The sequence below is a fragment of the Trichomonas vaginalis genome, chromosome I (assembly GCF_026262505.1).
Source record: "Trichomonas vaginalis G3 chromosome I, whole genome shotgun sequence".
Taxonomy (NCBI): Eukaryota; Parabasalia; order Trichomonadida; family Trichomonadidae; genus Trichomonas; species Trichomonas vaginalis.
The window spans coordinates 17036520-17061802 of record NC_067203.1 but is presented as its reverse complement, the minus strand read 5'-3'; the positions used below and the strand labels follow the sequence as shown (position 1 = coordinate 17061802).

The window sequence follows — 25283 nt, the reverse complement described above, 5'->3', positions numbered from 1 at the left end:
ACTCTTCATGAAGCATCATGGAATTATAATACAGAAATAGCCGTATCAACACATTTTTCAAAAGAAATTTCATATATTAAGGGTGCACTTACCGCTTTCTGACATGCTCGTATAATATCAATATATCTTTATTGTAATTACAAAAAAGTATTGCATTAATATAAGGTACTATGCAGCGATTTAAAATAACTTTTTCACGAACAAAATTATTAACTTTTTACTTTAGGAAATTTGTAGAAAAAGTTAGAGTGTCAAAAAAATTGAGAGAATGTCAGAAAGTAGTAAGTGCACCCTTAAGGCCGCACTTACTACTTTCTGACATTTCTAAATTTTTTTGACACCAGAGGTTTATACCCCAATATGCTATGATAAAAAGCTAATATTTTCCCTCTGGAAAAGTTATTATAAATCACTACATAATACTTCATATGACTTTTATACCTTTTTGTTATTAAAATAAAAATATGTTGATGTTATGATAGCATGTCAGAAAGTGGTAAGTGCACCCTTAAAGAGCATGATAGATGAAGTTAATATATATTGAGGATTCACTCAAAATTGAGAAGATACATGTAGATGGTGGTCTTAAGAAATATAGCTTACTAAAAATTTATTTATTAGTTAAAATATACAATAAAGTGACATCAAATACATAACATAATACTTAAAATTATAAGAATTCTTCAGCCTCCTGTTGCAGGACATTTCTGACTGCGTTCATAATCATCTTTGGCTTGAACACAGCTAAAGGATTAAATGAAACACTGAAAGTATCTTCGGCATTTACCCAAATTGCCTTAATAGCGCTAGAAACAGTCTTTTTCATTGACATTCTAATCATCTTCATCTCTTGGAAGTCATTCAAATTGACGTTTTTGCCCATTTGTTCGTTTTCTTTTGTAATTTGAGCCAATTTCGTCTCTAATTGGAGTCTTTCCGCGGCCAACTCTTTTTGTTTCTGTTCAAGAGGTGCCTGGGACTCCAAAACTGTCATGGATTCTTGGCCAATCGAAATTTCGAAAGAAGATTTCTCTTCTGCAACGTCCTTATCGGATTTCTGATTGATATCAATGATTTCCTTATCAAGGGAATTAGCGATATCTCTTAGTTCGTTGTATTCACCTTCAACAATATTATAAAATTTCAATTCAGCGTCAACTTCCTTTTGTTGAGCATCCAAACGCTTCTTAAGGATATCAACTTCATAGGTAGAGTCAACACTATCTTGTAAGAACTCAGCAAGAATTGTTTTCTGCTTAAGTTCCTCATCCTTTGTTTTGTTCATCTCGCAAAGCCTCTTAACGCTATCTAAGATGACTTTTCCTGGGAATAGTAGTGGTTCCATTTCCTTTTGAGATGATTTTGCCTCAGATATATTATTTAATAAAGCTTTAATATGTTCGTAGCGCTTGTTGATCTCTTCCTTGGCTTCAGAATAATTCTTAACGTATCTTCTTGTGTCCTTTATCTTCGACATGTCCAGTTGAATTTCGACATCCGGAATTGGAGACACAACTGTCTTCTTTAAGATGTCTGTTGAGAGATCTTCGTTTGTATCATCATTGTCGAATAGAGACAACTTGCTTTTCTTCGGTTTTGCGAACAAATCAACTTTCTTTCCTTTTCTTTTTCCTTTTGAACTCTTTGGAGTTAAATCTGCTGTTGATCCTTCTTGTTCTTGGTCGCCAAATAAATCTAATTTGCGCTTTGATTTTGTTGTCACTTTTTCTTCATTTTCATTATCAAACAAATCCAATTTCTTTGATTTTGATGATTTCTTTGATTTTTCTTCTTCTTTGCTTTCATCACCAAATAGATCTAGTTTCCTCTTCGGCTTCTTTGGCTTTTCTTCTTCTTTGTTATCATCGCCAAACAAATCAATTTGTTTTCCTTTCTTTTTCTTCTTTTCTTCTGAAACTTCTCCGGAAAAGATGTCTACAACTGACTTCTTCCTCTTTCCTCTGCCTCCTTTCTTCTCTTCTTTAACTTTTTCTTCTTTATTTTCTTTTTCTTTAGAGTCTTCAGTGGATTTCTCAGATTTATCTTCTTTTTCGTTTTGATTTTCTTTCTTCTCTTCTTCTTGAACTTCTTCTGTTGATTCAGTTTTAGTTTCTTCAAGAGATTGCTCTGATTTGATTTCTTCTTGAACTTTAGTTTCTTCAAGTGATTGTTCGGATTTCTCTTCAACATCTTTATCTTCTTTCTTCTGTTCTTCTTGAACTTCTTCTGTTGATTCTTCGTTAGCTTCTTCAAGTGATTGTTCAGATTTAATTTCTTCGTGAACTTCTTGTTGTTTAACTTGATCAGTTTTCTCTTCAACCTCTTTAACTTCTTCCTTGTCTTCTTCTTCTTTAGTTTCTTCTTGTTCGGTTTTCTCTTCTTTTTCAATTTGTTTCTTCTCTTCTTCTTGAACTTCTTCTGTTGATTCAGTTTTAGTTTCTTCAAGAGATTGCTCAGATTTAGCTTCTTCTTCTTCTTTAGTTACTTGTTCTGATTTCTCTTCGTCTTGTTCGTTTGCAATTGTTTCTTTAACTTTTTCATCAACTTTCTCATTGAGATTTCCTTCTTCTTGTTTGTTGTCTGCTTCGTTTTCATCTTTCTTTTCATCGGATTCATGATGAACTTGATCTTCATAAAGGTCAACTTTTCTTCTGATTTGTCCAGGAGTTCTTCTCTTCCTTGTTTCATCTTCGGTTTCGGACTTTTCTTCTTCGACTTCAATTTCTCTTGAAACTGCCATTTCTTCTATTTTTTCTTCTTCTTCTTCCTTTGATTCCTTCTTTTCTTCCTCTTCATTCTTTTGTTCTTCATGAGATTCATCTGGTTGGATTTCTTCTTTGTCTTGTTCTCCTTCAATTTTATCTTCTTCTTCTTTAGAATTTTCCTGGTTTTCATCATGAGTTTGAGAAACTTCTTTCTTTTCTTCTTCTTCATGTGAATCAGATTGTTGGATTTCTTTCGTTTGTTCTTGAGGTTCTTCATTCTGTTTAATTTCCTGAGATTGAACAACTTCTTCATTTTCTTTCTCATTGTTAACTGTTTCTTTCTTTTCCTCTTCTTCTATATGAGGTTGTTCTTCTTTCTCATGATCAGAGGTTTGTTCATTATGTTCTTCTTCTTGTTGGAGTTCTTTCTTTTCTTCTTCATGATCAGAATCTTCTTTAGTTTCTTCTTCATGAATTTCTTCTTTTTCAGATTCTTTATCTAAAATCTCTTCTTTCTTTTCTTCTTCATGTTCAGATGATTGGTCATTATGTTCTTCTTCATGAAGTTGTTCTGTTTCAGATGCTTTCTCTAGGAGTTCTTCTTTAGTTTCCTCTTCATGAATTTCTTCTTTTTCAGATTCTGTAAGTTCAGATGTTTGATCATTATGATCTTCTTCTTCATGATGTACTTCATTTAATTCTTCTTTAGTGTGAATTTCTTCCTCATTTTGCTGTTCTTTTTCTGTTTCAATATTTTCTTCTTCTTGTTCAGAAATATTTTCTTTTTGATTTAATTCTTTGTCTTCTTCATTAATTTCTTTCTTTTCTTCTTCTTGTTCATTATGTGGTTGTTCTTCTTCCTGAATTTGATCTGTTTGCTTATCTTCATTATTCTCTTTTTCTTCATGAATTACTGAGATTTCTTCTTTCTTTTCTTCTTCGTGATGGAGATCTTCTTCAACAGATTCTTTCTCTAAAATTTCTTCTTCATTATGAGTTGTTTCTTCATTTTCTTTGTCAGCAGTGATTTGAACTTCATGTTCTTCTTTTTCTTCTTTTGTTGAAGTGGTATCATCTTCTTCTTTCTTTTCTTCTTCATGAATTTCTTCTTTTTCAGATTCTTTATCTAAAACTTCATCGTTCTTTTCTTCTGCAAGCTCAGTTGTTTGATCATTATGTTCTTCTTCTTGTTGTTGTTGAATTTCTTTCTTTTCTTCCTCTTCATGAAGTTCTTTATTTTCTTCTTCTTCATGAATTTCTTTATTTTCTTCTTCTTCATGAATTTCTTTCTTTTCTTCCTCTTCATGAAGTTCTTTATTTTCTTCTTCTTCATGAAGTTCTTTATTTTCTTCTTCTTCATGAATTTCTTTATTTTCTTCTTCTTCATGAAGTTCTTTCTTTTCTTCCTCTTCATGAATTTCTTTATTTTCTTCTAAGTGATCAGATGTTTGTTCTTCTTTTATTGTAGAGATTTCTTCTTCCAAAGGTGATGTGTCGTGGTGGTGGTAAAGAGTTGGGTCTTCGTCAGTGTATCCGCTCTGTTCTGACTCATTTAGAGGAGTGAGAATTTCGTGTTTGGAAATGTGGTTTTCTGTTTTGATGAAAGAAGATTCAGCTTGATTTGGAGGTTCATCTGAGATGTCGTCTCTTGATACATCATCATCTTCATCCTTTTTGGCTTCATTTTCATCAGATCTCTCTTCTTCCTCAGTTTTATCATTTGGTTGATGAATTTCATCAGATTCTTCTTCATTAAACACATTTCTCGTTGGTTTTTCATCAGAATTATCTTCTTCTTGTTGATCATCACTGTTTTCGCTTCTTTCTCTTCTTTTATCCTCTTCTTCCTCAGATTTTTCTCGATTATCTTGATCATTTTCATCTTCCTCTGAATTTTGTTGTTTTCTGTAATTGGAATTTGTTTCCTCTTCTTCATCATCTTCTGAAAACAGATTCAATGTCTGTTTGTTCTTTTGATTTTGATCATGATGATAATTTTCTTCTTCTTCGGAGGAATTTTGATTCTTATCTATGCTTTGTTCATTTTTCTGTTCATAATTATCTGTTTCGTTTTCGGATTCTTCTTCATTATCTGATCCAAAATTTTGTTTGGTATTTCCTTCAGAATTATCGTCATTTTCGTTATCGTTTTCTTCTTCATCGCTTTTTTCGTTGTTTTGAGTAGAATTATTGAATAAATCTTCTCCTTCGCCTGAATCTGAGTCAGATTGAAACATACTGAATGGATTAGACTTTTTAGCCGGTTGCTGTTCAGTAACAGCTTCTTCGGTTCCTAAAACTTCAATAATTGCGAAAACATTCTCATTTATCATCGCTGTGTAAGTTCCGCCAACGCCACATCCTGAGAATAATGAAAGTAAAGATCCTGCTTTATCTCTACTGATCCTAACTCTATCTAAAACTTGAGTTAGTTTATTATTCGTAGCAGTTGAGAGATCGTAGATTGAAATTCGTGAAACTATATCATGATTTGATGGTACTTGTTGTTGGCTTTGAGGATTCTGAATACAAATCGAAGTTTGAGAATTTCGACATTTTTCGAATTTCGAAATCATTGTAAAAACATTTGATTCTGCTTCTGTTCCGAAAAGAACAAGCCATCTGATATTTCGTGGATCTAAAAATGTGCAATAAACTTTATTTTGTATTTGCCAATCGAGATTTTGCTTGCATTCGACGAAAGTAATTGGTTTTTGCTGTGGTCCCATGATAATGATCATAAGACTTCCGTTTTTACGCATGGCATATATAGGCAATTTAGGTGCAACTTGTACATATTTGTTTTGCTGCGCATTCCAGCACATAACTTGAACAGCAGACATGAAAAGTGTTCCATCTGCTCCCACTCCGCTGCTTGTATATGCCGCCGTATCAAAAACTATATCATTTCCAATCATTTTCAATACAAAAAAAATTGACGCCTTGAAATTTGACATTCTCATCTTTTTGGATCTTAAAAAATATCAATTGCAAGAAGAATGCAACAAGTTTTAAAATAGAGCACTGAAGTTGTGGCCATAGAACATAGTTATGTAAGCTCATAAAGATGTTAGTCATCTCATTCAACAATGAATAGCAAAGAGTAGGAATATTGAATGAAATCTTTTATAAACTCAGAAATAACCTAAAGCTAGATGCTTCTTCTATATAATAATCTATTTAATGTCAAAATATTCAACAAGGTTGGAAAATTTGCAACTCTGATAGTATACTCATGACACAAATATCTTATTCAGTAATATCTATAAATATCAGCCTGTAATATAACTTTGTTATGAGGTTAATGTATATTTAGATCAAAAATGGAATATTTAACATATATGAACTTTTGAATTCTAGATAGCACTGTGATAGAACAATAGTATTGTATTATGGCATAATGTGCAAATCAAAATGATAATGTATCATATTATATGAAAAATTATCTCAACTCATTTTAATTAGTTACTTCCATTAGCAACTAATCCTCATGAGAAATACAGAATCAAGTATTTTCAAAGATTTACAGATAAAAATCTCAATAATGATTAACTTTTTATTTTGCTCATTATTTACATTATCCGTAAGAGTTGATTAATTATTGTATTCATACATGGAACATTTTTGAGGCAATGATCTTTTCACAATTGCAAAATAAGTTATTAAATATTGATTCTAGTGACAATAATTCATATGTTTAATAAAAAAATAATAAAAGACATGATGTCTTGGGCGTATATTAAAAAAACAATATCTTACTCCTTCTTCTGCTTCTTTGGAACTGAGAGGATGACAGCAATGATTGCGGCAATGCTTCCAGCAGCGAATGCGATACTTCCCTTATCCTTATGTGTTAAGTATCTAACAATAGAGAAAACAAGCATGCAAATAAGAACAAGAATTGCTACGATTCTGAGAATACCGAGTTTAGCAAATGGGCATCCACTTCCGCACTTGCAAGATGTGCATGAGTTTGCTGGTGTAACTGGTGTTTTCATTGGAGTTGGTGTTGCTGATGGAGCAGCTGACATTTTGAAATAATTAAACGGCAAATAAATTTGAATGTGATATCGTTTCTATACGTTTAGTAATTATTGATTGAATTTATCAAATTTATCAAATTTATGATCGGAGTGTTTTTAGGACCATTTTGAATTCAATTAAATTTATGTCCTTTTATGGGATTGAAAAGGTTTTCAAAACTTGGAAAATTGAAGTAGAAAGTAATCTGTTTATCCGACCAAAATTCAAAAATTTCATTATGACGAGTAGCGCAAAATTATCGAATAATCCTTTTTGAATTATTTTAGCTTTGAAATTTTTGATTTTTTGAGAAACACTTGTCAATGGTTGTATACGATAATAAAATTTAGATTAAGATTTTAGGAAGATGAATTAGTTAAAGATTGCATACACAGAGCAAAAGAGAATTTCCAATTGTAAACGGCATCAATTAATAACAATAATAATCTCAAAATGTTTAGAATTACAACAATACATATATCGTATTTGTTTGTCGTATAATCACTCTTTTTGGTATTGCAATGATTAATGACACATTCATATGACAGATGACAATTCAAAACATCAAATAAGAAATTACATCAAGGAATCATCATGAAATTTAACGTATAAAATAGTTTTAACCAATATAAGTGAATTTACATCCGGAATGAATTGACAAAACATGATTATTTACTTTGATGAATTAAATTTAACCTCATTCTAAAAAAAAATCAAAAGAGATCTGTTTAAAGATCTAAAGGATAAAATTGAAAAACCAATTGAGTGTATAATGCTTTATAATAGCCTTTAATTTATTCTTTATACTTGCCCTGAGCTTTGAGCTTCTCGATTGTCTTCTCAGAGAGTTCACCACCACCCCACTGGTGCATCTCTTCCTTGTAGTGAGCAAGGAAGCCAGAGTTGACGGAGTCAACAATCTTTGTGAAGGCAGCGCGGTCTTCTGGCTTGACTTCGGCAAGAGCAACGCAGGAGCATGTCTTCATGCCAACGATCTGGCCAAGGCGGGACTTGCTCTTGACAATGCAGTATGGGATTTCGAGGTTGCGGCAGAGAGCTGGCATCCAGATGACGAGTTCGATTGGGTCGACATCGTGAGCGATGATGACGAGCTGGGCCTTCTTGGACTCGATGGCAGCTGTAACATTCTTGACACCCTGGACGAGAGCCTTCTTGTTGCCAGAGCCGGCGACCTTGAGGTCCTTCTTAGCCTTCTCAGCATCTTCTTTGTTGCGCTGCTTCTTCTCTGTCTTTGTCTCTGGGCGATACTTCTCGAGGAACTTGAAGAGGGCGACAGCGGCATCCTTGCCGAGTGTGTGGTTGAAGTGGTTGACTGGTGGTGGGACCTTCAGGCGCTTCATGAGGATTCTCTTTTGGCGCTGAAGTTGGACATACTTTGGAAAGCGTGTCTGAGCTGTCTTGTCAGCAACCTTCTCTGCTGTCTCCTCAGCGAAGAGGTGTTCCTGGCGGATGATGTCCTTATCTTCGATAACTTTCTCTGGAGCTGAACGTGTAGCCTTTGGAGCCATTGTTCAAAAGGCAGAAGAAAACCGTTCTGACGATAGAAAAGACCTAGCCAAAACCGTCGAAAATCAGAGCAAAACGAGAAAATTGGTTAAATAATAAGTAGATACTATGATGAATTAGAATATAAGATTTTGTTAATATATGACTCCAAATTGGATGTAATTATTGGTGATAAATATATTTATTCGTATGGTTTGGATCAACATATGTTGTTATTATGGTTTCAAATTGAAAATGGAAATAAACAGCTCTAATTCATGGAGATATATTAAATAGCATGCAAAAATATGTTTTTATCACTCAATAATTGGAAGTTACCAAATAAAGCACTTTGTCTAAGATTATTTCTGATTTATGTGTCGGATAATGAAATAAATCTGATTATATCACTTACTCTATCATAGACATAGTGACCATCAGCTCAAGTATCTCACGTGTCAACTACAATTTTAAAATTGAATGTTTAAACTTCTAAAATGAAGAAAAATCATACTAAAAACTTGATTTATACTCTTTTTATCCAAATATTTTATTTATGCATATCATTGTTAGTCATGTTGTAATACATTTATTAGAAAATTGCATATGATTTGGATTGAATTTTGTCATTGAATATGTATTTTAAAAATTATCCTTGAATTCATCATTACATAGGATACCTAATAAAATTATCATACTTACACCGTTCCATGATACTATTGAAATTTCCAAAAAAAATACGAAAAAAGCAAAATGAAATTAAAAAACATTATTTTTCATATCAAAAAATCGATTTTGAATTTTTTTTGGAAAACCACTTTGGAGTATTATTGTATGAATTTTGATTTTGAATCCTTTTTAAGTGCGATTGAACAATATTTTTTGATTCCAATATTATATTTTTATATTCTTCAATTTAAAGTAGATCGGATCTCATATATAGTGATAAAAATGATATGCACATTACAAATTTCTCTATTTTTACAAGTAAATTAATAATGAGTTTATTTCAAGAACAACAAGTAAATAGAATAGTCGTATCTAAGTGTATCCGTTAAGTAATTCGTAATGGTTATTGTTAATGATATCAAACAATACAGCTTGGTAAGATTTCATATTTCAACGTGTATTGATTCTCATGAAACAAGTGTAATTGTTTGGCAGACGAATATCACTTAGTAAGGAAAGAGAAATCACTTCTGTAAAATTGCATTAAAACAATTTAAATCGCTTTGAATTCTCTTCTCAAAAATTGTATTATTCGATTTGCTGTATATTTCAACCGTGTATTTATCACTTGAATGTAATTTACGCATCCGAGTTTCTAACAAAAATTTTGGCTTGGTACAATCGAATTGAAATTTGATGTTCTAATGCATGTTTCTGTATACGTTGTTTATGATCTTAATCATTTTACAAGCTATCCTATTACTGTGAATAGCTTTTAACGATATTTACTGAAATTGTAATATATAAACAAGTCTGGGAGGGTTCATCAGAGTAGCTATCCATTTAGAAAGTATAGATGGTTATGCTCTGTTGCAATGTCCCAGTCAAGGCTTGTTTGACAAGAGAGATAGGGAGATTAGAGGTTTATAATTACCCTTGATTTTTAAAATTTTTTTTTGGTGTTTGCTGAAGTTAAAAACGTATGGGGGATATAATATCATTAGACTTTATTAATACAACCACGCGCGTCATTCATTAAACAGTTACAAAATTTTAAAAATATAAGTTAAATTTCGACATAAGTGAATAACGAGCCATATTCCCGGCGTGCGACCTCAATGATATGTTTCTTATCTTTGAGGACAACTTTCTTTCCGTGCCTTGCAAGATACTCGGCAACTTTAAGTTTGGCAGATTCTTCGATAATTGGAACGTTGCAAGGTTCTTTGTAAGCGATATTAACAAATTCGTATTTGTCCTTGTTCTCTGCGAGGTATTTTTCTGCCATAATACGTGTATGGTCGTTGTTTTCCTGATCTGTTGCGCGAGAAATTTTTGCATCGAAGCCAATCTTCTCGGCATAGCCAAGAAGTGCACGGTTATCACGTGGGAAGCATGGTCCGCCAAATGACCAGCCAGGCATTAAGCACTTTAAGCCAACTCTTGAATCGTGTCCGATTGCTTCAAGAATCTTGTATTTGTCAGCACCTGGGGTGAGATCTGCAATATCACCGATCATATTTGCATATGCAATCTTAGTAGTAATGAAACAATTAAGGGAAATCTTCATTAATTCAGCGGATTCTGGGTTCATAACTGCAATATATGGTTCATTTGTAGTTATGTTCTTGTAGAATTCGGAAAGTCTATTGCCGATTTCGTCATTTTCAGCACCAATTAGAACAACATCTGGGTTTTGGAAGCCTTTCATGATTGCTCCTTGAGCAATGAATTCTGGATTGTAGTTAAGTGTTGTGTTCTTGCAATCACGAAGAAGATAGCGGCCAACTTCGCGAATATAACCTGGCATTACAGTGCACATAATCATTACGTGCTTGTTCTCTGGCTTGAAACTGTTGATCACAGAGAGAACTCTTGATAGTTTCGAATGGTCGTAATGGCAATCACCACCTGTTGAAGGAGTATCAACACAGATGAATAAAAGGTCGGAAAATTCAATACCTTCCTTCATATCAGTTGAGCATCTGAAGTTCTTGGATTCTTTTAAGAATTCGTTAACTTGCGGTTCTGGCGAATCGAAAGTTTTATTATTAATTGCGTTAACATAGTCTGGGAAAAGATCTACGCCAAGAACGTTGTATCCTGCCTTCTCAAATACGAGTGCTGAGCAAATACCAAGGCGGCCAACTCCGATCAATGTAACGTTTCCCCGAGTCATGTGAAAAACGATGAATTTTTTTTATTCAAAAAAGAATTTCATTTCTTCTTCTCTGGCACAAACCTTACTGAATAAAGCATTTCTTTTTGATCAAATCGTTTATTTGAAATCTTCAGCTTCATCGTCTGGTATTTAAAGCATATAACTATTCTACAATCACTTAAAATTTAGAATTTCGCATAGAATATTCTCTAATTTCAAAATTTGGATATAAAAATCTCACACTAATACTAAAAGGTTGTTTTAATTTATTCTTTATGAGCTTTGAAATCATATTGTCTGTGTGTTTATCGCGGGATAAGTAGTGACTAGTGTGTTTAAACATTCGAGGCTTTATATCATAAGGGGAAATAAAGACTATATTATAGCGGTATAAAAATTTTGCTCAAGAAATGCGATAATCCCGCGGTAAAATTGTTTTTCTTTAAATCATTGTCACTTTTTATAAATGAGCGATTCAGGACTCGAAGAATTCAACGACAACACAAGAGAAATACACATATTTAACTATTTACAAAAGCAGAACCAAAGGCAGCTAAATACGCGAATGGAAAAATATTCCCCTCTATTCAGTGATTATTTAAACGGAAATGGCGGAGTCAATCCAAACGTATTCCATCCATCTTATATTTTCGAAAATATCAGACATGGTCAATCAAAGATCATTTCAAAGCAAATCCAACTACATAACGAAGAAACAGATATGGAAGATTCGATGCATGACGCTAATATGAATCCACCACAACCTATAGAATCAAAAGATTTTCAGAAGTACTTTGCAGATATTTAAATTGTAACACAGTCAAATTTTGCAATAATTACCCAACAAATGACAAGTTACATCCTTTTTATGTAATGGTTATCTTCTTCTTATAATTGAGCCTTGTGGGATTTGTAATTTACTTTTAAATAATAAAAAGATATTGTATGTTTTTTACTCTAATCTAGACTTTTTTTGATTCATTTTCATTCGATGATAAATTATTAATTCTAACAGTCATGGTTGATTAGATATACAATGAAGTTTCCTATTTATCCGTTTGAAGATTTTTGTTCGTTCTTCTTTTTTAAGATATTTTATTAACAGACATGCTATAAAAAGTGAACTATTGATGAGTCAAATTAAATGCCCTTGTATGAACTTCGATTCATGTCGTTCAATTAAACCTGATTACATTTCTAGGAAGCCAGTTTATGAACTATGGAGTTTAATAGCTATGGCAATGTCATGTTAGTTTAATAGGGAAGCTAAAGAATGAGAATATTGACACAATATAATCAGTTATTCTTCTTTGTTTTAAAAGTAAAAGAAGAATAAATAAAAAGATGACTCGTAATCTAATTACTTTTCCAAAAAATAAAGATATAAAAATGTAAAAAAATCGATTTAGATTTGGAATTAGCAGATCATATTTATTGTTTCTTGCCGCAGCTTGTAGCGACCTGGTCAAGAAGGCGCTGGCCCTTTGGTGTGAGCTGGCGGCCCTTCTCACCAACCTTAACAAGGTCAGCCTTCTCTAATTGCTGAAGGATGGAGCGGATGACCTTGCGGGAAGCGTTGTGGTGGTGCTTTGGCATTGTAACGGCCTTGAGGTTAGCGCCATAATGGAATGCAAGGCCAGAGAGGGAAGCATCGTGGTGCATGTAGATCTGGCGGATAACGGCAGCTGCGCGTGTGTAGAACCAGTTCTGGTTGGATGGAGCCATTTGCTTGAGAGCAGCGGTCTTGACAAGATCTGCCCACTCTGGTGGAAGGACAATTCTGTTCTCTTGGAAGTGCTTAGCAAGAGCATTAACGAAAACGTCTGCGGCAATTTCGCGAGCTTGGAAGCCCTTGTGGCCGGTCTTACCTCCGATCATAGGAAAAGGCCATACCTATCGTTCGGAGGTTTTTTCCTCTCAATTTTAGTGCACTCCATAAAAGATATATTTAGGGTATATATCAGAATGAACTGTTAGATTTCAACCAAATAGTCAAAAATGTGGGATATTAGATTCATAAAATTTTTATTCTTACGTTTTTGCAATATACTGGACCAGAATAAGCATAAGATTCATCAAAAAGGATAATAAGCATAGATCAAGAACTTCTCGATATCGAATAATTTCAAAATAAAGACATGGTACAGCCTTATCCAAATGTATGTGTATTGAATGGGTTTTAAAGAATCTTACTAACTTGCGAGCGAAAATCCAGCTTAATTGAGTGATATCTCTATGAATTTCCGATTTTGCGTTCTTAAAGCAGTTGCAAACGAAGTTATTGCTTTACTTTTCCTCTACAAACAAAAAAAGAAGCAATTCGATATATTTTCAGAGTATTTGAATTCAAAAGAAAATCCAATGAGAAATATTTCATACACTGAGTCAATCGTATGGCTAGATCTTAATCCACTTGATTTATTGTTATTGTTTGATCAGATAAAAAATATTAGTTTACGTTTTTCCTTATAACGTAAATTAGTATCATAAAGATTCCATTTATTCTATGCGAGGTTGTGTTATCAGAGTGCTCTAGTTTTTTGTAGGTATGTATCTAAAAAAATGTAAATTAAATTTGTTTCGAAGGAATGTAAGAAAAATTTACTGGACCTTCTCGCAAACGCCACCAGCAGCCTTGATCTTCTTTTCGGCTTCCTCTGAGAAGTCCTTAGCGCGGACGACAAATGGGATCTTTGGAAGCTCACCACGAGCAAGAACCTTGAAGAATCCGTTCTTAACGCAATCAATAACTGGGACAGCATCGCCCTTCTTGGCAGCAGCAGCCTTGACGCGAACTTCTTCTGGAACAAGTGTCCAAAGCTTGTCAACATTGATTGTTGGCTCATATTCATCAGCGCGGTTCTTCATGAGGTGAAGATGGCGCATGCCAACCTTGCCGAAGTAGCCTGGGTGGAAGCGATCGAACCAGGTTCTCTGATGGTGCTGACCACCAGCACGACCATGGCCACCTGGTGAAACACGGTGCTTACCTACACGGCCGAAACCCATAGAAACTTGGCCACGAAGTTTTCTGCTCTTATGGAAACGAGTTGGCATCGAAAAGGAGAAGGGTAAAAATTTACCCTTCATTCATTTTGAAATTTCTTAGTTACTCATGAAATAAAGGTGCAAAATCTCACCACTCATTTTGTATTACCATGCAAGAGCGAATTCTCACGCATTTACGAGGAAATTTCCTTCATTATCTTCCATAAATTTTCAAGATCTCCTTTATTGCTCAAATTTGATTGCCCATGTGAATGCGTTTTGTAGTACAATCATGTAGGGCAGGATTAGATATAGTCATTGATTCGAAATCAATTTAAGTTGAGAATCCAGTCTACTGCAAGATCATATGATTAGAATTACATTAGTTGGTTGATAGTATAAAAAACAAATTTAAATTTACAATAAAACAAAAATTAAAAATTAGAAATACTATAATCAGATGAAGAATATGTTCCTGTCAATCTATTTGATTTTCTTCTTGCCGAGCCATCTCCAGAATTCATACTTCTATGATATCCGACTCCAGAATCATCGATACTATGATTCTTTGGCAATCTCAACAAAGGATCATTAATTCTCTTCTTCATTAGCGATCCATCCTTGTACCTTTTGCTCGCTGTATACTTTTTGGCTGGTATTCCGTCCATTGTGTGGTTCTTTGACAGACGATGACGGAAAATTGAACTTTCATCAAGGGTATATGAGCTCTTTTTCTTATCCATTCCATCTATGAACATCTGTAGTTTATCTATGGTACTGGGACTTTCGGGCCCAGGTAAAGTCATCGCTACATTTTCATCACTTCCCTCAGAGCTGTCACTTTTCAGGTTATCGTTCGAATTATTGAATTTTTCAATGACAGATTTATCTGGAGTTTTCGGTTCATCGAAGTTATCTTCGAAGTCATCGAGATCTAATGGTTCAATTTCTATGTCTGTATTTGGTTTTGGAAGCTTTTCTTGCTTCTTTTCCTCTTCCTCTTGGTGATGATGTTGAATGAAATGAGGAACAACTTTAACAATGCGGCGTTTAACAACAATTCGTGGAGTACCACCTGGACTGAGCTTTCTTTCGACTGTTTTCGTGATATTTGTAGATAAATATTTTGGTTTTGGACGATGATGATGTTTATGAACGTAAGTTTCACCATTTTCGTCATGTTTTCTAACGCGAATTCTGATTTTTTCCGGTTCGACTTCCTTTTTGACTTTTATTTCTTTTCGACGTGGAGATTTTGGAGTTTTCTCGTCTATTAGCTTTTGTTGAGCTTCGTGTATGTTTTCATCAAGTGTATTTTCGATTGTCGTTGATGCAAGTGTTAGTTCTTGATCGTTTGCTACAGTTGAAAGTTGAATTTCTTCCCAGTGATCGTCGTCATCATTATCATGTGGTAAATTTACTTCTTTTGCAAGTTCTCGGACTTTATCTGCAAGTGTGAGCTTGCAAGTAACTTCGTCGTTGTAATCAAAGAGTTGGTTAAATTCACGATTAAGATCTGAAGTTTTTGAGAATCCAGTCCTCTTAGGGAGGTTAGGATACTCTAATCTCATTGCATGTAGTGTATCTTCCATCTCATGTCTTCTTAAAAGGGCGATTACAATTCTATATGCTTTATTCCAATAAATATTGGAGTCATCGATTTTGATACTTGGTTGTAATTTGTCAAGAACTGAATTTTGATTACCAACTACGTTTTTTGCGAGTTCTAAGCTGTAAGTTGAATGTAATTTGTTGAGTCCGCCTTTTTTTTCTATCTCATAGTTCGTAGCATTGTTAACATAATCCTGTAAACCAAATTTTGTTGGATCTTCTGATTCCAGAACACTGGAAACAGTTGATAACATTTAAATTCAATAAGACGATAGAAACGGAAAATGATTTTTTTTTTGAAATCATAAACGCTCTTCATATCTTTCGATAGCCTAGATCTCACATTTCAACAGTTTACAAAATAGCCAGTGAAAGTGATGCATCAGACTATGATAGTATCACATTTTAATCTAACAACACCAAATGTTTTGCAAAATATCAATTTCAAGCACTTAAAATCAAATGTTTTACAATATATTTGAAATACTGGTCTATTGCATATTATGTATTTATGATCAAATTCTTAAAAGGTCCAATATTTCATTCAAAGAAAAAAGAATCTTGACATGGTTGTTCACTAACTTGAGAATAATTTTTATTGATGCTACTATTTTCGAGTAAGAAATACAAGCAAATATACAATTATGATAAATAAATTTTGAAGATTAAATTGAAATAAACCGCAAAATTGTTTGAATTTAAAAATTTTTCATTTTCATATGAGTTTCTTTATCAATTTATCTTTTACAAGAATTTGTGCATTTGTGTTAGAGTTGTTTTACTCAATAAGATCATATCTGTTCATAATGATATATAACAAATGGTTCTGTCACGGAAAAAACTTTTACATACAGAATTTTACAAAATTGATCTTGAATTTTCAAGATATGGTGCACGCCCTATATTTCGAGTATACATTCCTGATTATTTCAAATAAAATTGAGGGGATTATGTTCCCGAGATTTTTGCAAAAACGGTTTTTTAAAAAGTTCTATAAATTCTTTTACAAAACAATATAACAATATGTATATCTTCAATATTTGAAACAGAGGATCCGTAATTGATTCAGGATAAAATTTTGAATTATCAAATCATGGAAAAATGGAGTCGTGTGCTTGTCAATATAATGGGTACATCCAAGTGCATTATGCCATTCATTAATACGATGGTTCCAACGTAAAAATCTAATGAATGAGTCAATAACTTCACGCATTATCAATATTTTTTGCTGTATCGTCTGAAATAACTAGTCTGCATGTTGAATTACATGTATGACTGCTTGGATCAATGGTTTCTTGGGTTATCTCGCATGTGGGAAAGTTGCCGTTTAAAATTAAAAATGATTTATCCAAGACTATAATTTCATTCTCTTTAAAGTGAACTTGATATCCATCTATGTTTTCTTATAAAATTATATCCAACTGTTAAATAATAAATAAATTGAAATCAAATATTGAGATTAGCTGGTTCTATCTATATACATTACTCATACAGTAGCAATAAATAATGATTATCTTATACATTAATGTTAAATCTATATTTTTATCATTAATGTCAACAAAAAAGTTCCGAAAATATGAAATTAGTCAACAATACTATATAAATATGTTTTTATTCTTATGTCCATGAATATAGTACGCTTTATATCATTGGATAGGAATCAATCAGGAAAATAATCGATTTTAATTCAAACTATATTTTTATAAAATATTAATTATAATAATATGGATTACTTAATTACAGAAAATTTTCGTTCACAAATTTTTCTGAGGCCGAACCTAAGATTTTGAGAGTACTATATCAATGAAAAAAAAGTCTATATAGCCGAATTTTATGTGTTTTGTTTGATCGTGGCAACTGAGAATAGACATATTTAAAAGAGTGTAAAATATGTGTGTTGATTTGTATTTTTATCAAAACTTGACTTTTCCTTTTTTTAATTTGATTTTGTCATTGAAATTCGCGTTTCTCTATGAAACAAATTAGAGAAATTATCAGTCATTATATAATCTTGACATGTAAATTTGAAATGTCAAAATTGGAAATTTTGCGTTTGTTATCGTAATAAGTTTATAAATTATAATTTCATGTCGTTATCTCTCCCACCGTTACCACCAGAGTCAGAAGCATTCCGTGTTATTCAATACGAATTGCAACAACAGCTCGATGCAGTGCGTGTTAGAATTATTGAAGCATTTGATATTACATCCATCACACAATCACAGTTATTTGCACAATACTGTCAAAAAATTAATCCAGTTAATGTAATACACGCATTTATCCCACTTAGTGAGCTAGATCAGCCAATTTCAGACATTGCTGCAAGAGGAGTTCGTGTTAACCCAAAGCGTGGTTTGAAATTCCGTGCAGATCACGTTGTTATCGATAAGGCAGCAAAAGTTGGTGAAGTTGTTCACTGCCTTGTTGCTCTCGGAAACGTCCAGAACTATATGGATATGACCGCCGACTACGAAACAAAAGAATTCATAAAGACACCACCAACATGCGATAATCTCAACCAAGATTACAACTCTCTTTGCGTCTCAGCAGATCACCAATACGTTATTTGCAATGCAGATCAAATCAGAACACTTCAGTTCATTCGTTTCACTGCTGGTGAGCTTCTTGAAAATGCACCAGAGATCAATGATATCTGCGACCTTTGCCAGAAGAACAAATCCGTTGTTTGGTGTTCTAATTGCAACGCACATCTTTGTGCAGATTGCGATCGCCAATCCCACGAAGGAAACAGACTTCTACAGTCTCATCAGCGTATCCCAATCGAAGAAGCCAAGCCAATGATGGAAACATGTCCATTCCATCCTGGAGTCAGAGTCGAACACTTTTGCCCTACTTGCCAACTCCCTGTTTGCATTGAATGTAAGATGTCCGGCTTCCACTCGAAAGGCCCAGCCACATCACACACTTTGATACCACTCAAAGACGCATACGCCGCAGCCATCAAAGCAGGATACAATGAATCAAAAGTTTACATTCGCCGCAGACACATTTTGCGAGAAAAGATGCAAGACGCGGACAGAAGATACGCAGATGTCATTGCAAACGCAAAGAGCCTTGAAGCAAGGATCATGAAGATCGCACAAGAAGCAATCGCATCTCTTCACGAACAAGTTGCTGAGAGAACATTGATTATTCAATCCACAAAAACCGAAATCCAAAGGAAACTCGATGAAGTTGATGCCAAATCCAATTTTGTCAAGGAGCATCTTGAATATTCCAGTCCTCTCTCTGTCATCCGCGCACTTACAATCCATGACAAACTCATCAATGAGTTGCGTCCTGACAATGATTTACCTCGTCCTCTTGCTGTTGAAGGAGATTTAGCATTGACAGGAGTTTTAGAGGTCAAATCGAAACAGGAAACAATTATGCCAATGGGTGTAAGAAACAGGGATGTCTACTTCGATGAAAGGAATGTCCGAAATGTTGATTTCCCATCAACAACATTCGATGGCATGAATTCATCGACATTTGATTCCACACAAACAACAACACAACAACAAGAAAATTCAAGGATGAAATCAAGAAACATTGGAAACACATATAGCAGTACACAGAACCAAACACAGACAACAGGAACATTCAACACAGCTGCTTTCAATGAAGTTAAAATGGATGTTGATCCGAACATGAAGTCATTGATAAGAATCATCACTTTGACACAGATGGCTTTGAGACATGAACAGAAACTCGCTTCAAAGGGAATTAAATTGAATTTTGTTCCATTCGAAGGAACAACAATTCTCCCTAATGACGAGATCGCAAGAAGACTCTACATGTCATTGCCTTTCAAGACACAGCCAGCAACACATCTCTTGTATTCAACAGAAAGAGATCCAAGAACAATAAGAGCAATACACGATTTGATAGATAACATCGGAATCACTGTTGTTCTTGTTAAGAAAGGCGGTTACGTGTTTGGAGGCTTTGCTGCAACGAAATGGAACTGCGATGGACAGCCTTTCGGTGACAAGTCTTCGAGCTTCTTGTTCTCTATCAATAGAGATATTTTCATCCCTTACAGACCAACTATTGATGATCCTTGCTACCTCTACGCAACAAAGGATGTTTTGACATTCGGAAAATACGACCTTGTTTTGGCTGGTGACTTCAACATGTGTTCGGCTCAGATAGAGAAGTCGTACGGAATTGGTTTACAGCCGGGTTCGAAAGAGGCAAGATTGTTCTTCTTGCCAGAAAAAGAATTCGCTGCTGATTGCGTTGAAGTTTGGGGTTTCTTCACTTCTGAGTAATGTATTATTTCTTTATAAGTTATTTTTTTTAATTATCATAAAAAAATATTTAAAGTTTTATTTTAGAATATCTTTTATCACTCAAATCTCAAATTTAAATCCAATATTCTATTATTTATTTGACAGTATTGTGCAAATAACTGTGATTGTGTGATGGATGTAATATCAAATGCTTCAATAATTATAACATGCACTGCACCCTTGAGCTTTTTCTATTATCCAGATATAAACACAATAACACGAAACTCTTTCTATAAGAGTGCACAGCAGCTATTTTGCCAAAGTTCGCAATTTCGATCAATTGATATGGGTTAAACTTTCTGTTACGATATTTCTTTATTTATTTAATACATCTTTATTGTACCATATCAATAAAAAAATCATTGAAAGTTAATTAGAAACCAATGAGAAAAACAATAAATAAAATAAAAAAAAGTCAATCTTTATACAAAATAAATAAATAACTAAAAGAAACATATTAATACCAGTTGCTAAACCACTTAAGGAAGTCGAAGTCCAGCTCCACAAGAGAGTAAGCTAAAGGCGCCCACAAGAAGTATCCAACAATTACACAAACGTCTAAAAGAGGGAAAAGAAATCCTCGAATTTTTGGAGGTAATTTGTCAACAAAAACACCTGCATGAAGGATTCCAAACAAAAGAGATAGAGTATAATGATACAAAAACGTTACACGAGGTACTAATGCGAATGGAAGCAAACAACAAAGATATCCAACAATACAAATGAATTGTTTGGTGCAAAACTTGTTTCTTCCGTAAGAATAAGCAATACCAATAATAATAAGGAAGAAAACAGGGTAGTAAAGTAAAGGAGAACCCATGTTTACTACCATTCTTTGATCATCAGTCCAAAATACAATGGATTTACCTGTAAGTAGCGGCCATTGATACCAGCGCGATGAATATGGATGGGTCATGTTTCTATCTAAGTTACTTGTAAGCTGGTGAAGTAAAAGTTCAAATGATCTCAAAATTACTGGTGAAGAATTAGCTCTAGCGGTCCAATTTGTGTCATGCTTGCTTACAAGAGGGTTGTTTATCAGTGGAGTGACGAATGTTTCGTTGTTTTCAGGGCGATAAGGTAATAATTCTAAATGAATTACTGTAGTAAATAATAAACATGATATTATCGTTAAAAGAATAAAGCAGCAACGATAATATGCGTGTAATATGTATGTTTTTCGATTTTTATTGTCGGATTTTGTAAATGCGTATATAAATTCAAAAACAAAGACGCAAAGAGCAATTCCACCAGCAGTAAACTTACAACAACACGCTAATCCGATGAATAATGCTTCTAAACTGAATGTAAAAACAGTATTAAGACGATAATCTAGGAAAAATGTCAAAATGGCGCAACAACTAAAGAAATGTAGTATACCATCTGAAAGTATAAATCTGCCTTGCACTATCATGCATATATCTGAAATAGTCATCAATGAAATCAGCAATGATGCATTGAAACTGCATCCCATTGCACGAGCAATAGCAAACATTATTGGTGGACATAATCCAGCGAAAAATGCATTAACTGAACGCATTGAAACGTAATTATAATTTGGATATTTTTCGTTTTTAAATTGTAACATATTGAAATCGTAATTCTCTTCATATGTTGTTAAGTATGAATGCAAATACATGATTAGTTTTGATAAAGGAGGATGAATATCATAAAAATATTCACCATTTCTATAGTAAGTTACAAATTTACCGAAGTGTACTTCGTCAAATATGACATACCGAGGGTACTGCACTCGAAAAAATCGTGAAAACATACTCATGAATATCAAAACTATTAAAACAACGGCGTCTTTGATATCTGCTTTCAATTCTTTGTGTTTTCTCCCCTCACAAATCATGGTGAGTATGTCTTTTTGATTCTCTTCAGTTGGCTTGTCAGGAGTTTTATTCGCCAGTGCTGAAGGAATCATGAAAAATGATTTTTCGTATTGATCACATTGTTTATTAGCCTATATTATAAAAGTAGGTTTTATCCAAATGATATATTTTAACATAATTTTCACATTTCATATTGCTTATTTAAGAAAAGATCGAAAGAAAACTGTTAATAATAGATAAATGTAAATTTATATTGAATTATACTAATAATAAATTTAGTTTTCACAGAAAATAGCACAAGCACCATAAATATCTTTCTTGCAAATTGGACATTGCTTTAATGTAGCCAATCTTTCATGTTGGCAAGCATCGCAAATGCAAAGATGTCCACAAGGAAGCAAAGCAGCAGTTGCAGCTCTTCTTCTGCATAACAAACAGAATGTATCTTTAAGTTCTGTTTGTGTTTCTAATTTTTCGCCACTCTGATTTAATACTTCTGAAACATCGATCTTAATATCTTCCTTCTTATCACCTTTATCTTCTCCCATCAACTGCTTCATGAACTTTGCAAATGTTAATCTAATTCCTTGCAAAGGAGTTCTTCCTTCTGAATTCATTTCTCTTGCATTTGCTCCTTTCTTGATCAAAACTTCAACAAGTTGTTTGTTCATGTTCAATGAAGCAAAATGCAAAGGAGTATTGTTTCCTTCGCCTTTAGCCATGATGTCTGATCCTTTCTCGATAAGTTGCAAGGCTGGTTTAGTTAGATCTAACTTGCAAGCATAATGTAATGGTGTTGTTCCATTGATATCACCGATATTTACATCGCAACCCATATCAATTAACATTGTAATCAAATCAACATTCTTCATCTTTGTTGCAATGATTAAAGGTGTTTCTCCATCTCCTGTTTTAGCATTAATATTTGCATTGGCTTCCTTCAAGCACTTGATAACTTCGACTTGATTGTTCTGGACGGCTTTATGCAATGGGGCCATTCCTTGTCCATCCTTAGAATTAACATCAGCACGTGCTTCAATTAATGCTTTGACAACAGGAACATCGCCAACAGCGGAAGCGAGTTCTAATGGTGTTTCTCCGTCATTGTTCTTCATATCAACATCTGCTCCAGCCTTGATGAGGTTCTGGACAAGTTCTACATCTCCAAGAGTTGCTGCAAGGTGGAGAGCTGTCATATTGTCGTTGTTCTGGGAGTTTGGTGGAACAGAAATTCCAATCAATGTGTTGATAACTTCTGTGTTATGTAAAGGAATAGCGAGATGGAGTGCTGTGTTACCGTTGTTGTCGCGGAGAGAGACATCGATGTTCTTATCTGAAAGAGCGTTGATCATCTTGCAATCTCCTTTTGTGACAGCAACATGAAGAGCTGTTTCGCCGGCTTTGTTTTTGGCATTGATATCTGCACCGGAATTGACAAGACACTCAACAGCTTCAACAGCCCCATTAGCGGCGGCATAATGAATTGGAGTATCGCCTTTGCCATCTGCGCAGTTGACCTGAGCCATGAGTTTGATGAGGGCTTCAATAACTGGAACAGAATTTGATGCAGCGGCTTGTTGGATTGGATGGCAGCCATTTGCATCCTCACTATCAACATTACCACCGGAGGCTTTGAGGATACCAAGGAGAGGAGCATGGCCTTTCGCTGAAATAATATGAGCAAGAGATTCTCCTGCAGCATTTGTAACACTTGGATCGCCACCAAGCTTTGTAAGGAGGAATTCGAAGCATTGAGCATTGCCGGAATCTGCACAGAGCTCAACTGGAGTACGACCTTGATCATCTTGAGCATTCCAGTTAAGACCTTTCTTGGCAAGAGACTTAAGTAAAGCAATGTTACCCATAGCAGCAAGGAAATGCGCTGGTGTTTGTTGCTTCTTATTTTGCACTGTTAAATCAGTTGCATCTGCTTTGATGAAGGATTGGACTGCATCAGCTGAGCCAGCAATAAGAGCTGTAAGAAGTGGTGTATTTCCTTCTGCATCTGGCATATTAACAGTTGCTTTCGATCTAATAAGTAAATCGCATGTCTTTTTACGATTGTTTTTAGCAGCATGGTGTAATGGTGTCATTCCTGCAGCATCTTGATTGTTTACTTGGGCACCAGCCTTAAGAAGAGCTTGAATTGAAGCATCCTGGCCTGCAGCAGCAGCAACATGGATTGCTTGCAAACCACCAGCTGCTTGCACCTGAACATCGGATTTCGCTTTGATCAAAGCAGCTACACACTTATCCTTTCCTTCTTGACATGCGTGCATCAAAGGCGTTAATCCATTTGGACCAGGTTTGTTAACATCAGTGCCTTCTGTGATGCATGCCTGCATCCTTTCAAGATTATCTTCAGAGATTGCTTGGAATATATCAGCCATATTTCTTCTTTTTTAGATCTTTTATTGTACGTTATTTTTCCTCTCAAATTTTGCGCAACAATTTCAACAATTGCTCTTTTTATGTGATTCATGAATCATTCGCATTAAATAAGTGGAGGTCATCATTCTTACGTCATAATCAAATAAAAAAATATGGTAAAAAGGCCAGAAAATTGAAAATTCACTTGTAATTCTATTTAATGACTGCACAATCCTTAATGGATTTTACATATTCTGCAGCGACAAATCGATGGTAAACTAAGAATGAATTAAACACAATCGTTCATTTTTCAATTCATTGGAGTCGCAAAACAAAGATGAATTATATAGAAACAAAGAAAGGTGTATTAATTGAAACTAAGATACATTTAATTAAATCGTGAAAAGGTTTATTATAAAATAAATAATAACAAGAAAAGATTAACTATAATCAAAACAATAGAAATCAGTAAGGATTGTTAACTGAATTTAGATTAAAACTTGGAAATTCGATGTACGACCAAGAATTAGTCCGATTGAAAGATGTAAAACGCCTGCTGTTTCTGTTTTAAGTCTATCTCTATCCTGTGCTTTATCTACAATATCTTGCGTAACGAGTTGTGGCGAACCACCAATATATTTCGATGTTAATGCATCAACTTTAGTTCCAACTGGACGCCAAAGCTGAACATCTATATCATGCGATCCTGGTGTCATTGGTAAATTGCAAATACCATAACCTCCAAGAAAAGATCTACCTAGAGCATCTTGTTGCCAAACTTCCACAGATAATTTAGGCCATCCTTGAATACCAGGAAATTCGTAATGAACATCAATTGGATGAGACCAAATAACAGTGTCTCCTTCATCTGGGGTATCGATTTGTGTTTGTCCTTTTTCTTCACCATCAGTAATTACCCATTGCTGACCATGAACGAGTTCATAAAGGCAGAAGGCACCATCAGGAAAGCCAGAAGCACCAACAATTCGTCCGATGAAGTAGGCATCACAAGTTGCTGCCATAGAAAATTTTCAAACGGATTTCTAATTTTTTTATTTATTTTATCGGCGCCGCACGCCAATAGCATATATGCACTGAAGATTTTTTTTTCAGCGCA

General features: G+C 34.2%; 12 protein-coding genes across 12 annotated transcripts, besides 2 other annotated features; 2 read left to right on the top strand and 10 right to left on the bottom strand.

The window, feature by feature from the left end:
- The first annotated feature begins 77 nt into the window (after positions 1 to 77).
- Positions 78 to 297: a mobile genetic element.
- Positions 298 to 480: 183 nt separating this feature from the next.
- Positions 481 to 512: a mobile genetic element.
- Positions 513 to 587: 75 nt separating this feature from the next.
- Positions 588 to 5624, bottom strand: TVAGG3_0999810 (EF-1 beta acid 2 family; the record flags this gene model as incomplete). Its single annotated transcript, XM_001582426.2, has 1 exon — positions 671 to 5548. One exon carries the CDS (start codon positions 5546 to 5548, stop codon positions 671 to 673), a length of 4878 nt encoding a protein of 1625 aa, XP_001582476.1.
- A 664-nt stretch (positions 5625 to 6288) lies between these two features.
- TVAGG3_0999800 (uncharacterized protein) lies at positions 6289 to 6742 on the bottom strand (the record flags this gene model as incomplete). Its single annotated transcript, XM_001582425.2, has 1 exon — positions 6461 to 6736. One exon carries the CDS (start codon positions 6734 to 6736, stop codon positions 6461 to 6463), a length of 276 nt encoding a protein of 91 aa, XP_001582475.1.
- Positions 6743 to 7490: 748 nt separating this feature from the next.
- Positions 7491 to 8267, bottom strand: TVAGG3_0999790 (maturation of LSU-rRNA; the record flags this gene model as incomplete). The annotated part of the gene is made up of 1 exon (XM_001582424.2): positions 7523 to 8257. One exon carries the CDS (start codon positions 8255 to 8257, stop codon positions 7523 to 7525), a length of 735 nt encoding a protein of 244 aa, XP_001582474.1.
- An 834-nt stretch (positions 8268 to 9101) lies between these two features.
- Positions 9102 to 11090, bottom strand: TVAGG3_0999780 (dehydrogenase-related family; the record flags this gene model as incomplete). The annotated part of the gene is made up of 1 exon (XM_001582423.1): positions 9970 to 11082. The coding sequence occupies one exon, from the start codon at positions 11080 to 11082 to the stop codon at positions 9970 to 9972; it is 1113 nt and encodes a 370-aa protein (XP_001582473.1).
- Positions 11091 to 11147: 57 nt separating this feature from the next.
- On the top strand, positions 11148 to 12351 carry TVAGG3_0999770 (uncharacterized protein; the record flags this gene model as incomplete). Its single annotated transcript, XM_001582422.1, has 1 exon — positions 11531 to 11872. The coding sequence occupies one exon, from the start codon at positions 11531 to 11533 to the stop codon at positions 11870 to 11872; it is 342 nt and encodes a 113-aa protein (XP_001582472.1).
- A 106-nt stretch (positions 12352 to 12457) lies between these two features.
- Positions 12458 to 12950, bottom strand: TVAGG3_0999760 (Chain T Ribosomal Protein S19e; the record flags this gene model as incomplete). The annotated part of the gene is made up of 1 exon (XM_001582421.2): positions 12496 to 12942. One exon carries the CDS (start codon positions 12940 to 12942, stop codon positions 12496 to 12498), a length of 447 nt encoding a protein of 148 aa, XP_001582471.1.
- Positions 12951 to 13128: 178 nt separating this feature from the next.
- On the bottom strand, positions 13129 to 14154 carry TVAGG3_0999750 (structural constituent of ribosome; the record flags this gene model as incomplete). The annotated part of the gene is made up of 1 exon (XM_001582420.2): positions 13666 to 14154. The coding sequence occupies one exon, from the start codon at positions 14152 to 14154 to the stop codon at positions 13666 to 13668; it is 489 nt and encodes a 162-aa protein (XP_001582470.1).
- A 229-nt stretch (positions 14155 to 14383) lies between these two features.
- TVAGG3_0999740 (uncharacterized protein) lies at positions 14384 to 15941 on the bottom strand (the record flags this gene model as incomplete). The annotated part of the gene is made up of 1 exon (XM_001582419.2): positions 14487 to 15917. One exon carries the CDS (start codon positions 15915 to 15917, stop codon positions 14487 to 14489), a length of 1431 nt encoding a protein of 476 aa, XP_001582469.1.
- Positions 15942 to 17746: 1805 nt separating this feature from the next.
- On the top strand, positions 17747 to 20042 carry TVAGG3_0999730 (zinc ion binding; the record flags this gene model as incomplete). Its single annotated transcript, XM_001582418.1, has 1 exon — positions 17751 to 19937. One exon carries the CDS (start codon positions 17751 to 17753, stop codon positions 19935 to 19937), a length of 2187 nt encoding a protein of 728 aa, XP_001582468.1.
- Positions 20043 to 20415: 373 nt separating this feature from the next.
- On the bottom strand, positions 20416 to 21888 carry TVAGG3_0999720 (dolichyl-phosphate-mannose-protein mannosyltransferase protein; the record flags this gene model as incomplete). Its single annotated transcript, XM_001582417.1, has 1 exon — positions 20416 to 21888. The coding sequence occupies one exon, from the start codon at positions 21886 to 21888 to the stop codon at positions 20416 to 20418; it is 1473 nt and encodes a 490-aa protein (XP_001582467.1).
- A 176-nt stretch (positions 21889 to 22064) lies between these two features.
- On the bottom strand, positions 22065 to 24200 carry TVAGG3_0999710 (ankyrin repeat protein family; the record flags this gene model as incomplete). Its single annotated transcript, XM_001582416.1, has 1 exon — positions 22072 to 24186. One exon carries the CDS (start codon positions 24184 to 24186, stop codon positions 22072 to 22074), a length of 2115 nt encoding a protein of 704 aa, XP_001582466.1.
- A 367-nt stretch (positions 24201 to 24567) lies between these two features.
- On the bottom strand, positions 24568 to 25204 carry TVAGG3_0999700 (cilium assembly; the record flags this gene model as incomplete). Its single annotated transcript, XM_001582415.2, has 1 exon — positions 24655 to 25188. The coding sequence occupies one exon, from the start codon at positions 25186 to 25188 to the stop codon at positions 24655 to 24657; it is 534 nt and encodes a 177-aa protein (XP_001582465.1).
- Positions 25205 to 25283: the final 79 nt, after the last annotated feature.